We start from the raw sequence: 15,317 nt of genomic DNA on the forward strand, positions 1-15,317 counted from the left end.
AATACCCAAACGAATCTCATAGTAATCATCTTGTCATGTATGGTCGGTATTCTGTCAATTGCCCAGCTGTAATTTGTTCACCCAACATATTATTTATCTTTGTGGAGAGACACTTCTAGTGAACTGTGGACCCCGGTCCTTTCTTTTACATTGGTAAATTCATCCACTTCAATCCTACTCTGTTTACTTTCCGCAAGCAATGTTCTCTTTAATCTACACTACTTAAAAAGGAGGAACATGTTCCTTATTCTGCCAACTCTCAATACGTCAAACCCTTTGGTCGTCGTGGTCGTACTCCCGTTCCGCGTCGTGGACAGCTCCGTTTCGCTGGTCCCTAAATCACGCGTCCACCTTGCTCTAATCCCGCCCCATCCCAAACATCTCCCTGGAGCACGCCCCTCCCCTTCCATGACTACAGATCCACAGGCGACGGAATCGCCGGCGGCCCGGCGCGGAGGAAGCCCGAGGTCGGCGAGGAGGCGCCGACCGTCCCGTCGTCTTTCTGCAGCAGCAGCCGGTCTCGGCTCCGTCTCGCCCCCAACCAGGAGTCACCGTCCCCTCCTCCGAAACCCTCTCCTTTTCCTCTCCATCTCTCCATTCGTGGTGCAGCGGCGTCAGATGCAACTGCCTACTCAGGTACATTCTCGCTCATCTGTCTCTCTCTACATGCCCATCTCTCTGCCCTCATTTGCCTCTCCTCAATCCCTTGCAAAGGCGCGTGTTGGAGGGTTCTGCGATGTTTGCGGACCCGAGGACGAATGGGGATGGCGGCGGCTTCATGAAAGGAGTTGAACATGTGGCGGCCTGAACTCTTCCAAGGGGCTAACCTCCATCTCGTCAATTGCAGGAGCACGACCAGGAGAACCATTTGGGCATCAGTCGGATTGGAGGCGGGAGGTCAAGATGAACGCGAAGACGCTGGGAGAGGGGAGCAGTGCGGAGGAAGGAGGGCAGAGGCCAAGACCCGGCCAGCAGGACAGCCACCGCGCCGCCTTCCTCTCACCTCCGTGACGCCATCCTCCTCTGCGTAGTCGCGCCCAGATGTCGAGTCCTCATCCACTCAGCTGCTACTGACTAAGCATCCAGCTGAAACTATACCTCTGTAGTTGTCGGACGAAACATAGGTAATGCCCACTTGTTCTGCTGCCTAAAACTAATAATATCATGGTTGTAAGCATGTAAACGGCCTGTCATCTTTTGGTCTCACACATATATACCTTTATATCTGAAACAGTCACCTGATTTTGGGTGAAAATTAGCACACTTAACATGTAATTGCAATCTGCCAATCTATACGTAAATTTATGTGTATATTTAAAATTTAGTATTGACTCATAATCACATGATTTAAGAATGGGAAGTGAAATTTCAGCAAAAGGTAAGGCCCTGTTCTGCTTATCATGGCCACAAATAACCTAATTTTGAGAATGATATCGCCCACCCTATGTACAATCTGTAGTGTTCCGCCCAATTTTGAGAATCAGATCACCCCTCCTATGGCTATCCGTGTAGAGGAACTAAGAAAGGTGAGGCAGAAATGACATATTTGTTTTTCTCAAAAGCTGAATATGTGTTATGCGTAGTATCTATTTTATTTTGTTACTTTGCCGGTTCTCCATCAGTGCTGATAATGTTGTTGGCTGGTTATATGCTCCATTGTTTTTTGCATGCTTCCTTCTTTGATTTCTAGGTGATGGAATTTTCCAACCTCTACTAATTAATGGGTGTTTGTACCTCACTGATCCAATATAACTATATTACTTAGTCGGCAAACACCAAAACTTGGTAATGAGTTTACCTCTTTCATGCACCAGATGGAATCTTATCCATTGGTGGAGGAGCTCGAGAGCTCAGTACAGATCCGCCCAACGTCCCGCACCTCTCAGCCATCAGGCCCAATACGTGTTCCAGTTCAGCTTCATCATGTCCCAGAGGTACGAGACACAGTCAATTTTGGATAAGATAAGATGGCTTCGTTTGATCTCAAGAGTATAGAGTATGGACCTGGAATCATTTTGCTCGGACGGGTAGAAGCCTTATACGGGTAGAAGCCTTATACATATGGTTAGTGAAGTTTGATGTTAAGTGCAGTTTAGCGACTTCATTGCTTTTTAGTATTTAGTACTACATGGTTACTGAATTTGATGATGGTTCATTCCAAAATTATTCTTAGTTTAAGTTGCCTTTTGTGTGCAGGTTATAGCACGAAATTAGCTGAAGTGGACCAAGGTGCACTTTTTGTGTGAGTTGTTCTGCAGGGAAAGCAGTGTTCTCCTCGACGACAACATCAACAGGTGGTTTTTACAGTTGAGTGTTTGATTGAAGTTTTTTACTTATTTTGATTTAGTTGGGCGGGTCATCGGCCGGAGAACACATGACCCGGCACTAAAGTTGATTGTATTTTATCCGTGCTCTCTAAATTAATTGTCTATTTGCTCTGTGATTTGATAGCCATCAGGATCAGTAAGGAGCATCCGGAATTAAAGAACACATATGGTTACAAGCAAACTCCCTTTCAATCCGAGAACAAAGGTGAATAGCAAAATCTTTGGTTGTGATTCTGTTTGTTAGTCGGCAAGTTGGTAGTAGTAGATTAAGTAGTCAAAATGGTCTACTATATTGCTATATATTGGTTGATGCATGGATCTTTTGATGATAACAAAAGAAGACATGCCAAAGAAGATCATTTTATTCAAATAGTACAGGAAGTGCTTATTGATGATGAAAATATTTTGATATTTCTCGCTTTCATGGACAACAGATGAGCCCAAGGGTTGTCACTTTGTATCACCTAATTTTGTTGAACAAATCCCTTTGTTAGCATTTAGTTCAATACATTGAAAGGGAGATAAATTTGTTCTTCGACTAAAAATGCATGTTTTGGTTGTTCATATTGCACGAGGGTAGCATTCTTCTCAAGGTATATTTGTTCTGATATAATTGAATATTCTTGTTTGTGCATGTTCCATGAAAATAAGTGAACATAAAATTTTCAAACCTATTATCTGAAGTACTTGCTCACCATAGACCAACCGTAATTTGATCATGCCCATTATTTAGTTTCATGCTCCATGATGCATTTCGTACTAGAAAGCTTATTGCAGTTTGGTTGTAGCTTGCTTCACATACTTGATGTAAGAGGGACTTATTCTTTAGAATTATTGATGCGTCAAAGTCTGTATCTTTGCTCAGTTGTCGTGTTGATCACTGCATTAATGCAACATTTAGTTAATATGTTAATATTTTTTCTCAATGGATCATCTTCAGTTCGCTTCTCAAGCGAAACCACTATACAAAGGCCTAGAGGAAATAACTGATTCATCCTGAGGAAGGTGAGCTCGAAAGTTCAGATTCCTCATGGTTGATGCATCAGATGTGAAAACCCATGCACACTCAATGTTTGAACTAATTCACCTCGAAAGTTCAAATTCCGCTTGGTTGATGCATCAAAACCTATCCACGCTCAATACGTGAACTAAGTCCCTGCCTGCTTATGTTGATAACTCATTGGTAGTTCCACAACGAATCCGGGGCATCTTAGGAAGCGAATACAGCTAACGTTGCTGCAGTAGCAGAGGTTCCTCATGTCGGACTCAGTGATGACACACGTGTGTCTTATGGAGGAAATCTGACTGCACATTGCATTTCTTGTGATTGTAATATAGTGTAGTCATGATCAAATATATCATTAACGTGAGATGAGATAGTGTCGCACAAATATGTATTTCTTGAGTCTTGTTAATACATTATTATTCATGCAGATAAACATGGTCCAGTCTTTCAGAAGTATACCAGACTATGACAGTAACGAAAACATTGTTGTTGATTCAGTATTTTGGAACCACATCATCTGTTTCAGCACATTTAGTAGAATAAGCATGGACGTATGTTAACAGAAACTCTAAATAGCAGATGATTACTCATTCTGTACAATTATCATGCTTCCTTTGTACCATCACATAGATACGCAGATAACCAATGATTTCTAGAGACCATGAGGGCATGTGTTTGAGCGTTTCATAGTTGTCTCTTTCATCGGTAGCGAGTAAGTGGTCTGCAGCTTCTCAATTTTGCTTTTCTCAAATGTTCTTTGGTGGTTGCTAGATCCATGCTAGATCAGTATGTGGTTTTTGAAGCCTTAGCTAGCTAATTTGATTTGAAGCAAACATTTATTTATCCTTCCAAATAGTGCAATTTAGATCTCCAGTTCTCTTTCCTTCTGTTATTTAGAGTACAAATGTTCCGAACAAAAGTGTTGGTTGTGATCTAAAAAAAGTTTTGTTGTCTCGCTGTCAGGAGCAGACCGTCGCAACCGCTTCCTTCGCCATGAATTTTCCTCTAGATCTGGTCCAAAGGTATACATGCAGCCTCAATTCTTTCCATGCCAGTTGTTCGTTCTTCATTATACACATGATTTGATTGGGGTGAAACGGCCTGTGTCAATACAGGTTCGAATTCGGCGCTTGGTGCTCCCGAAACATTGGTGACAGCTTATTTTACTTAAGTGATCTATTATGTAGCAGCACTTAACTTTTCTTGCGGATATCATACTGGTCTAGCATTTTTTTTCTTTTCTTTATTGCTACTATACTATTTGGCTGTGACACAAGAACACCGCCAGTTTATCTTTCGAACGTAAATTAAAGAAGGAATACAACATGGATTCTGCTCAAACCATGTTTGAAGCTTTCACATTAGTAGACACTCATGAAATTACACCCAAATGGCCTTTTAGTGGTGCGCAACTGTACATCTAGGTTGTTATTGTGCGGAACATTTGCCTTCTATGTCTATCAGGATGGTGACACTTCTCTATTTAGCCGTGTGATCATTTTATTGTGTCTTATGTTTTATTTTATAGAAAAGCTTATAGTGCCGTGCCCGGTGTTAGTGTTGTTGCTATGGTTAGCCATGCTAGAGAATTCTCAACCAACAAACTGAACTTTTCCAGCTTTTTTCACTATCCAAACAAAAATGAAACATACTCCCTCCGGTCGGATTTAATTGACGCAGAGGGAGAACTGCGCGTGCGTGTGCTTAGGCAGGTGGGAGCGTCGATTTTTTAGGACTGGAGGTAGTAGATATGTTTACTTCCAGTTGGATGCTTGTGTTAAATCCAGTTCATGTTTCAAAAAAATTCAAAATTCAGTCATGTTTTCTCCCACTCGTGTTTTGGGATGTTGATTAATGTGTTGTTTTTAAATAGGGGAAGTGATGGAGCATGATGCTGAAGAGAACGAATGTGAGAAAGATGGGGATAGCACACAGGTGACAGATTAATCCATTACATGGTTTGGGACGCTGTATTTGCAATGAATTATTATTTGCATTGAATTGTTATTTTATCATTCTTATTCCATTTTCCATTAGATTAAGAATAAATATTATACAGGGAATAGGTAAGCATCTGAGTTGCTGATAGGAAGGAGAGATAAAAAAAAATGAGCTCGGTTGTATACTTGTATTGATGGGGACAGCCGGCCGACACCAGCGATGGTTGTGGAGGTCGCTGGCCAAGAACTCGTGCTCATGCTCATGGTGGCCGGCACCGTTAAAGTTATTATTATTTTGTTACCTTAATGAAATATGTAACTGTTATTTGAGATAATGAAGTTATCTTCAATAAAACTAATCTAAGTTTGTATTTGGATATATATATATATAGATGGTTATGATATAAGAAATAAAATAGCATAATAAATAATGTTATGTTATTATTTTTATGAGTTAGTTTAATTGGAACTGAATTAGAATGTTCCATATGAGTTGAACCATTGGCTTTTGCGCTACAATTAGAAAATACAAGAGGAAAATAGAGTATCCTTTGTGGGTTTTGAACCTTGAAAATTATTTTTGAAAATTGCTTGGTATTCAGACCCGTGAGGCGTGAATGGAAACGTCACAATGATTATTGTTGTCGAAAGTGGGGTGATGATTGCTACAATCCCTCTGAAGCCATTGGCAACAATTTACTAGAGTTGGAGAAAACATCAGAGCACAGCCGGTGAGTGGCACATTGGCAGCATGTGTGACTACAAATTACAATTTGGATATTGTTGGAGTGGGAAAAATAAGATGCACATTATTGGCATAGTGTTAAAAAAAGGTGAAATTGAGGGTCTCGTGGAAATTAAAAAAGATGACAGATGCATCTTCTTCGAAATGTTCTGAAATGTTCTGCTCTATGAGAAAGAAGAAGCGGAAGGGAGGGATATAGTTTGAGTAACCTAAACTGCCAACTCTTGTGAAAATTTTCGCAGTTAATTTATTTATTAGAAATATATGCTAAAAATGTGGCTTTGTTTGCATATTCTCCACATTGGGATTATTCACGCACATCATATTTACATGTAGGATAAGTAATAAACTTGAGGTGTCGTGGCAACGCACGGGCATTTGTACTAGTTACTGCAAACATCTCTTTACACTCGATACGTCTAATCCTTTGTGTTCAGCAAAACCGGTGAGATTGACAACCTCACTGTAAGTTGGGGCAAAGTATTTTGGTTGTGTTGTGTGCAGGTTCCACGTTGTTGCTAACGCTGGTAGTGCGTCCTGCCAATGGTCAGCTAGCAACACCTTCAGAAGTCATGCCTTTCTCATACTGGTCGATTAAACCTTGGTTTCTTGCTGAGGGAAAACTTGTTGTTGTGCTCATCATACCTTCATCTTGGGGTTCCCCAACGGTGTGCAATATGCGCTCATCAAGCTAATTTTCTGGCGCCGTTGCCGGGGAACTGAAGAAAAGTTACACCACAGAGATTGCCAACTCCCACGGTAACTGCACACCATCACACATCCGTAGCTAGATAAAGTTGCGACACTCCTTTTTAGAAAGGATTGACGAATGTCGACACTCATTTTTAGAAAGAGATGATTGCCATACTTTGAATATCTTTCAATAGTTAACAAGTGCATTATCTAGAACAGCATTACAAGAAGTGCATAAGAGATTATCTAGGCCATCTTAGTAGTGCAGACACCAAAAGTAGGAATTTTATTCTTTTTTTACATTAAAATTCTAAATCATTGACACTCCACTAATGTTCTAGTTCTACCGAAATTCATCAAACATATTTACTCCTTTTGTTGGTACATGCACAAGTTGATCATCACCATGTGCACTGGTAGCTGCACCCAGATCAGTAACAACCTCAGAAAGCCCGAGTTCCTATGAATATTTTGCTCTTTTAGTTGCCTTTTCCTCTACGGCTTTCTTCTTCTCAGCTTTTTTCTGCTTGCTTCTCTCTTCATATTCTTAGCTATCTCCTTCTTTGTCTGTGCAATGGACTGCTTTGTCTGAGCTCTAGCTTGCTTTGTCATTTCAGCATCCACTCCTCTTTTCTCCCTTCTCTCAATGGTTTCTTCTGCTCTAGCTTGAGTTTATCTACCTTTCTTTGTTCTTGCTGAAGCTTTTTTGTGCATTCCCCTCTACTCTCTTCAGTTGTGCAATGTACATGACTTCCAAGATGGCAGTCCTCTTGTCCTCAAGCTATTTTTTCTAAGCTTGCACCGCATGTAACTGACTTCCAAGATCACCTTGTTACAATGTAGATGTCCTAGCTTGAGGTTCACTCTGGCTTGTCCTTGCATCAGCTATGAAGGTAGACTCAGGTATGGAACCTACTGAAGTTTCTCTCTCCACAGTTCTCTGCAATACATATAGAGTGCAAGCTTCAGTTAGATCATAGAAACAGGAACATCCACATTAGTGGTTAGTTATTTCACCTGTTGAGTTTCAACAACAGGAACATCCACATTAGTTGGGTTGATAGTGTTTTCTTCTGGCCTTCTGGGATCTCCAACTGACATATAGCAGCAGTAACATCAGAATGTTTAACCACTATCAGTAGCTATATACAAATGTACACTTTCATTATCAGAGAAGCAATGTTACCTTTGTACTGATAGGTTATGTCTCTAGTGGTGGTAGAGGAGGCATGTTTGTTGTCCTAGATCTAGGAGCCCTGCTTTCCTCCACTTGCATCCTCATCTATTGTGACTAGGCTCTCCACAGTAGGAGCAATGCATTATAACACCATGTATGGACATCTTTTCCCACCACCTCTTGCATCTACTTCCCCAGGAGCTTTTCTCCTGCATCTTGTTGGCCTCCCAGCATGCTTCTTGTAGTTCGGAGGTAGGATTTTTGGCCCATCCATTTTGGTCAACTATCTTATCCTTACAAGGGTAGACAATGTTTTCATAGGCTTTCTTGTACATGTCAACTGAGTAGCACATGTGCACATGATTGCCCATGGATTTGTATTGGCAATGTCTAGATCATCGTTCAATGACTACAAAAACCATGTCCAATTAGATGTATCTTCCACCTCCACAACAGCAATAGTTATGGGAAAGATACAGTTGTTTGGATCTATACCAACAACACACAAAAGCTACCCTCTGTACCATTTCTTTACATGGCAGCCATCAGTGAAGATAATTGGTCTGCAACCTTGCAGAAAGCCTCTATTGCAAGCATCTAAGATCATGTAACACTTCTTGCATCTAGAGCATTCATCAAGACCTAAGAAAAAAGAGCTTCCAGGGTTACTTGTTCTGATTTCATTTAAAAAATCCCACAACATTATGTACTATTCTTCTTCATCACCATATATCTTCCTCATGGCAATCGTCCTTGCTCTCTCTAACTTGTTTGTACCAGGTGTCATATTCCAATCCGTTTGCACAACCCTTACAAAATTCTCCAGGCTCATTTCTTGGTTAGCCTTGAAGCTTGGCAAAAAATTATCTTCCACAAAATCAGTAGTAAATTGCCTGATCTTCCATTTTTCTTAGAACAAGTATGCTTATCTGTATACCTCTTTATCATCCATGTCTTAGGCCTGCTATCATAGCTAGCCTACAAATACCAGGGACATGTCTTATTGCCATTACACACTAGTTTGACTCTCCTCAAATCATTTATGGGCATTTTAATATCCCTCCTGTTCTGACAAGCATACTCCTTGATTGCTCTTCTAAGAAAACTAACATCCTCAAACTTAAGCCCAATTTTAAACACAGGAGCAGTAAGATCTGCTGGTCTAACTATCTTTAATTTCAACTTAATCTTATCCTCATCTAACCCAGGACCCCACAGATCATCTCCTTCAGAATCACCATCACCTTCTACCTTTGTAGCTTTTCATTTCATCTTCTTAACCTTATCCTCATCATCATCAACATTTTCTACATACAAATCACCATCTTCATCATTGATAGCATGATCAGAATCATCTAAACCAAACTCTGAGTCAGCATCTGCTTCTTCAGTAGGCTTTGTGTCTTCTTCTTCTCTGAAACCTTCTTCTTCTCTCCCTTGTCCATCTTCTCTGTCTCATTCTCGTTCTTGCTCACTGTTGTACATAAGCTTGCTCTTGCTTCTTGTCCTCACACCTTCCTATGCATGCACAACCTGAAGTGGAACAAGGGCATCTTCTACTTCCCCATGAGCATCATCATCAATTACTACAGGCTTCACATGACTGACGACTGGAGGACGCTCTGCTATAGGGAACTCTACCACATCATCCCAATCAATTTCCCTAAGATTCATCATGGTCCAGATCGACACTGATGTAATGATGATCAATGCCAACAAAATTTGCCATAACATTTTGTCAATTTCTTCCTCCACCTTGCAATTGTCAGTATTGGGATGAGAAATAAACGACCATCCTTCCTTTCATTTTATAGCCCAGATCCTCAACCAAAGCTTTCAGAATTACAGGTGACCATGTCCTACTATATATTGACATGATCAAAACACACAACAAAACCGTCAAAATAGCTTCTGCTGCCTTGCCCAAGAAAGTAACATCCATAGTTAATTTCGATAGAGAAATGGTCGCTATACGACCTGCCAGAGCAGCACATGCAAAGGAACCATCAAAACCGACCTCTTTCTCTGAAATTGCAACTACGGTAAAACCATGTCAAACCCCTAAATCCTACCCGTGTAGATAATAATGAGAAAACCCTAACAGAAACGCAACTGAGAAGAATTTCATCTCCAATAAGCTGCATTCGTCTACCAAACCCTTGCCATCACGAAAAAAAAACTCAAATTTCACCTAAATTTCACCAAATTTGGGTTATTTACAGCAAACTGGAGGACGCGCGCCATCTGGCCGCCGCTGCGGATCCATCATCGGCTTCTCCGAACGCCGGCGAAGCGCCGATCCACAAGGCTCCCACGAGAACGACAGCCACCGACATCGCCACCACCAACCACTCTCCGAGAACGATGATGACACCGCCGTGTGCTCTCCTCCTCGGAATGATCATGTGGGGAGGGGCAACTTGCCTTTCTGGAAGCTTGTGGTGAGTGGAGTGATTCAGACACAATTCATTTCGTGTGCGAGGTTCCTTTTGCAAAAAGAACACAGCCACGCCGCTTCGCTTCTCTGACAAGCGGGGTCCAAACAAGTCCACACCACCAAATACCACCCAGTACCAGGTTGTACGCCAAACAATGACTTCGATGGAACGTGCGCCGTATTTAGTGACTTTACGCGTTGTATTCCTAAGGTCGGTGACCGTATCCATTTCCCTCTCCAAGTTTGGGTAACACCGATGCATTTTACTCCTTTTTTCAAGGATACGTCCTGGGAGACGTATCTGTTTCATAGAAGAAGGGCCGGAAGGCCAAAGTACAACACACTTCTGGCACAGCCGCCAGAGAGTGGAACTCCACACTGCCCTCGGGAAGGCAGCACACACCCACTTTCCCACGTCTAGAAGACTACCCCTGAACAGGCCAGCCACACGCCACAGCACCGCTTCTTCTGAGATCCGAGAGACAACCGCGCTCAAGGATGGAATTGCGCCTTCAAAGACGATGTCGTTCCGGTGACGCCAGAGGCACCAGCAAGTTAGGGTGACAGCTGTCCAGAGATCTCGATCCTTGCCTGGACCACCTTGCTTCGATTGGAGCCAGGGAACGAAGCTTGTGTCAGCCTGTGGCATCCAAAGGATCTTGCCCCACCAACCCAGGCAAGTCGCCCAGACCTGCCTAGACAGGACGCATCCAAGCAGAAGGTGATCCAGCGTCTCATTCTTCTGGTCGCAGAAAGGGCAAGTCGCCGGGTGTGGGAGGCCACGCCTACTCAACCTGTCTGCCGTCCAACACCTGTTCTTGGCTGCAAGCCACATGAATACCCTGCAATTTGGCGGAGCTCTGGACCGCCAAATCTGAACCGCTCCAGCCATCTCCACTCTAGCTCCGAACATCGCACGATAGCAGGACCGCGTTGAGTAACTGTGGTCATGCTCCCATCTCCATCGGAAAGTGTCCTCCACGCCCTCAGTAAGAGCAACGCCCGTCAGACGATCTGCCAGCTGGAAGAGCTCTCCGATAGCCACTGCGCTCAGATCCGGAGGAATGTCGTCTAACCAGCTCCCTGCCAGGCCCTCGCGGACCCTTCTCTGTCTAAGGGCGCGCCTCGGCACCTCCTCAAACAGGTTTGGTGCTAAATCACATATCCGACCCTCCGGAAGCCAGTTGTCCGTCCAGAAGAAAGTACTCGCCCCATCTCCCAACACTGAATAGGTAGCCCCCTCAAAGAGCTGCTTTGCCATCTTGGGCACCTGAATGTTAAGCTCCTTCCACGGCTTGGAGTCGTCCATACGCTGCAGCCACAGCCATCTGGGCCTCAGAGCCATGTTCATCATCTTGATATTGGGAATTCCAAGTCCGCCCCATTCCTTAGGCGCGCAAACTTTGTCCCACGCCACTAAACAGTGGCCACCTTTAACGTCCTTCCTTCCCTTCCAGAGGAAACCTCTTATAATTTTCTCAATCGCAATGATGGTCTTGGATGGTAGGTCAAGCGACATCATGGCGAAGATGGGTATCGCGGAGAGCGTCGCGCGTACCAGTTCCAGCCGACCGCCTCTATCGAGAAGCGAGGCCCTCCAGCCCGGTAGTTTATTTGCCACAGTGTCCACGAGGTATTGCAATTGAGCTGCAGTCGGCTTCCTGAGGGTGAGGGGTAACCCAAGGTACCGCAAGGGAAAATCCACCACGGGGCATTGAAGCTCCTGATCCACGACAGCCTTGTCGGCGTCACTACAGCGGATAAGGTTTGCTGAGCATTTCTCCATGTTGACACGTAAGCCCGAGGCGGCACCGAAATCATCCACGATCCCGGAGAAGACCCTAAAATCAGACATGGTAGGGCGAAGAAAGGTGACCACATCGTCCGCGTACACCGAGGTACGTAGTCGCAACCCTGTCTGTGCTAGCGGTGTAAGCAACCTCATTTCGGCCGCTTTCTCGATCATCAGATGCAGGATTTCCATGATGAGAATGAAGAGCTGCGGGGATAGGGGGTCCCCCTGACGCAATCCACGCCTATTGGCAATACGTGTACCAGGAGTACCATTCAACAACACCCGAGTGGTCGCTGTGGAGAGGAGGGCACATATAACTGCCAAGATCCTCTCACCGAACCCGATCTTCCGGAGTACCTCTAGGAGGAGGGCCCAGTCCACAGTGTCGAAAGCCTTGGTTTTGTCAAGTTTCAGGAGGACCGCTGAAGTGGCATTGCTGTGGAGCTTTCGCGTTGTTCCCTGTACCATCATGAAATTGTCGTGCAAGCATCTTCCACGCACAAATGCACTCTGTTGCGGGCCCACCATTTGGGGAAGGACCGGGGCAATCCTGTTTTCCAGCACCTTAGCGACCAACTTTGCCACGCCATGAATCAGGCTGATAGGTCTGAAATCCCGGACTTCCTCCGCCCCCTCCTTCTTTGGTAAGAGGGTGATGAAGGCCTCATTGATCGAACCGAATCCACGACTGTCCAAACGGGAGAGGGAGTTGAAAGCTTCCATGACATCCTCCTTGATGATACTCCAACAGGTCCGGAAGAAACGGGCTGAGAAACCATCAGGGCCGGGGCACTTATCTAGGGGCATGTCCCTTATGGCCCTCCACACTTCCTCCTCAGTGAACACTCCATCAATATGTTGGAGGTCGAGAGAGGGAAGCCCCAGAAACTCCAGGTCCAGCGAGAAAGGTCGATCAGCAGTCGCCCCTAAGAGCTGGTCGAAGAAAGCATCCACTGTTTCTGCCTTCTCAGCATCGTGACTCGCCTGCCATCCACGACCAAATGGCCAATAAAATTCTTGCGCCTTCTGTGGCTTGCATGCAGGTGAAAGAAACGGGTGCAGGCATTCCCTTCGGGCGAAGCCAAAGGATACGTGAACGCTGCCGCGCATTTTACTCCTTAACAATTGCAAGATAGGAAGTAGATGGTCGCTTTTCAGCACATCCTCGTCGCAAACACCTCCCAGACTGCCAGACACGTAACACTTAATTTGACTCTGGTGGCCAACTATCATCATTGACTAAAGCCTCTAACCTTTGCAAGAGAACACGTCATCAAAAGAAAGAAATTAAAAGGAAGCAGAGACGGTACGGGGCGAATCCGAACAAGGCGAATGTTCATCTCATCATGCCGCAGCGCACCGAGGTATTCCCGCTTCTTTTTTCTCTACAACACCTACCAGAATGAACCGGAACCTGATTCTTCTCTTCTCCCGTGCAGTTAGGCAACGGAAGTACGGCGCGCGCGGGAACCTGGTTCGGTCCTCGCCGCGCGCGGCGCGCCCACCGCACTCAGATCAGTCTCAGACGATGGCGCAGGCGTTGGGGTTCTCCTCGCTGAAGATGGTGGTGAGCCGGTTGGCGTCGGTGGCGAGGCTGTAGATGCCCTCCCGCACCGGCGTCGGGTAGCTGTACCGGTACTCCCCGGAGAAGTACTCGTGCCGCCGCGGCGTCGCCTCCCACCTCGGCAGCGGCGACGGCGTGTACCGGAAGTACCCCGGCGGCCCGTGAGCCGGATGGTGCTGAGGACCCGCCGCCGGGCCGTGGGGACCGTAACCCTGATGACCAGGCGCGTTGTCGCCGCCGCCGTTGCCCGGCGCGTTCTCCGGCTGTTGTTGTTGCTGCTCCTGCTGCTGCTGCTGCTGCGGCGGTGGCTGCTGGTCGGGGCCGAACCGCACGCGGCGCGGCGGCTTCTTCTTGCCTCGCTTCCTCGGTTGCTCGGCCTGCGGTGGCGCGCCTTGCTCCGGCGCCGGCTGGGGCTGATCGAGCTGGTGCTGGTGCTCGGGCTCGTGCTGCGGCGGCGGTGCTTGCTGCTGCTGGGGCTCGGGGGCTTGCTGCTGCGGACCTTGCGGGCTCGGCGGGATCATGTGCACGGAGTTGGTGCCACTGAAGGTGACGGTGCGCGCCCCGGGCCGCACGAAGTGCGTCTCCGTGGGCGGGCCGGGCGGGTAGGCCATGGCGTAGTTCATCCTCTGGTCGTCTTCCCTCCATCGCTCGTGTCCTGCATATGTTGCCGGAGCTCACAAACATCAGCTAGCTGTGGTGCAAAACGTTTAGAATTTTTATACTGCTACACACTATGTACACATCACTACACACTATGTACACATCAATACACTATATTTCACTCAAATTTGTAATTGCATACCCATGCGAACGACTTAAGATTGAAATCTAATGGTTTTAGAGTCGACCTAAAAACTATCCATTAATAGATGTCCAGTGGTTCATCTAAATTTGGATATATCTATGTCTATAAAATGTCATACATTCGAATTTAGACAAACTTTTGACATCTAAAAATGGACAAAGGTAGTAGCTTAATTGTGTTAAAAAAAAAACTAGCTTAATTCTCAATTGACCTACAACTAGCAAACGGGCAATAATTAATATCAAAATTCAGTTACAGCAATGACCTAGGAGGTCATTTAGTTCGCGACTTGGCATGCATAACTACGATCTGCCAAGAAGAACGCATAACGCTCTTCTGTGGCAAAGTGCATGACGTTTGATGATCGACAACGATCCATGAGCGAAACTGGGACCTCTCAGCACAGAGGGCTACGAAATCACCAGAAGAACGGCAGGAAGAAGAAAACAAGGTGTCATACCGTTGCATTTTCCGAGAGCTCTTGACACAATCTCCCGGAGGGGGTACCAGCAGCCCATCGCCCTCCCTATCTCGCACGGTCTTGGTTTCCTTGCTGTTGTTCTTCAGCCGTCTGTGCCCGTTTAGCAGGTTTGTCCGCGGGATACATACTAGCTAGGAGCTCCTTCAGTTCGCGGCAACGAAATGGAACGAACGGACCATTTAAAGGAGAGAAGACGAAGCTCGTTTAGCCGGTTGGTGCTAACGATAGGAATATATCATCGACATAGAAAAGATGCTTGGAAGGAGGAATCCAACTACAACGAGCGCCTACCTAAACGCTTCTTTTCCTCTCTGGGGAAGGCATCAGAACAAAACGATTAGAGAAAG

The 15,317-nt window shown here is 45.4% G+C and overlaps 1 protein-coding gene and 2 long non-coding RNA genes across 5 annotated transcripts; 2 read left to right on the plus strand and 1 right to left on the minus strand.

The window, feature by feature from the left end:
• Positions 1-856: 856 nt before the first annotated feature.
• On the plus strand, positions 857-3,832 carry LOC124692983. Of its 2 annotated transcripts, none has more exons than XR_006999823.1 (5): positions 857-1,124; positions 1,815-1,934; positions 2,197-2,306; positions 2,452-2,532; positions 3,268-3,832. It is a non-coding gene; the product is annotated as an uncharacterized LOC124692983 (long non-coding RNA). The 2 variants fall into 2 exon arrangements; XR_006999822.1 differs by having other exon boundaries at positions 2,197-2,294.
• Positions 3,833-4,334: 502 nt separating this feature from the next.
• LOC124692984 lies at positions 4,335-5,644 on the plus strand. 2 transcript variants are annotated; one of them, XR_006999825.1, is made up of 4 exons: positions 4,335-4,355; positions 4,449-4,483; positions 5,207-5,268; positions 5,393-5,644. It is a non-coding gene; the product is annotated as an uncharacterized LOC124692984 (long non-coding RNA). The 2 variants fall into 2 exon arrangements; XR_006999824.1 differs by lacking the exon at positions 4,449-4,483.
• A 7,680-nt stretch (positions 5,645-13,324) lies between these two features.
• LOC124688158 (basic salivary proline-rich protein 1-like) lies at positions 13,325-14,395 on the minus strand. Its single transcript, XM_047221874.1, has one exon. The coding sequence runs from the start codon at positions 14,305-14,307 to the stop codon at positions 13,642-13,644; it is 666 nt and encodes a 221-aa protein (XP_047077830.1). The 5' UTR covers positions 14,308-14,395; the 3' UTR covers positions 13,325-13,641.
• Between the last annotated feature and the right edge of the window lie 922 nt (positions 14,396-15,317).

This window comes from Lolium rigidum, chromosome 2, assembly GCF_022539505.1.
Source record: "Lolium rigidum isolate FL_2022 chromosome 2, APGP_CSIRO_Lrig_0.1, whole genome shotgun sequence".
NCBI classification, from domain to species: Eukaryota; Viridiplantae; Streptophyta; class Magnoliopsida; order Poales; family Poaceae; genus Lolium; species Lolium rigidum.

Bases quoted from the DNA above. Each gene is read 5' to 3' on its own strand.
- LOC124688158 (XM_047221874.1), bottom strand. From the start codon at position 14,307: ATGAACTACGCCATGGCCTACCCGCCCGGCCCGCCCACGGAGACGCAC.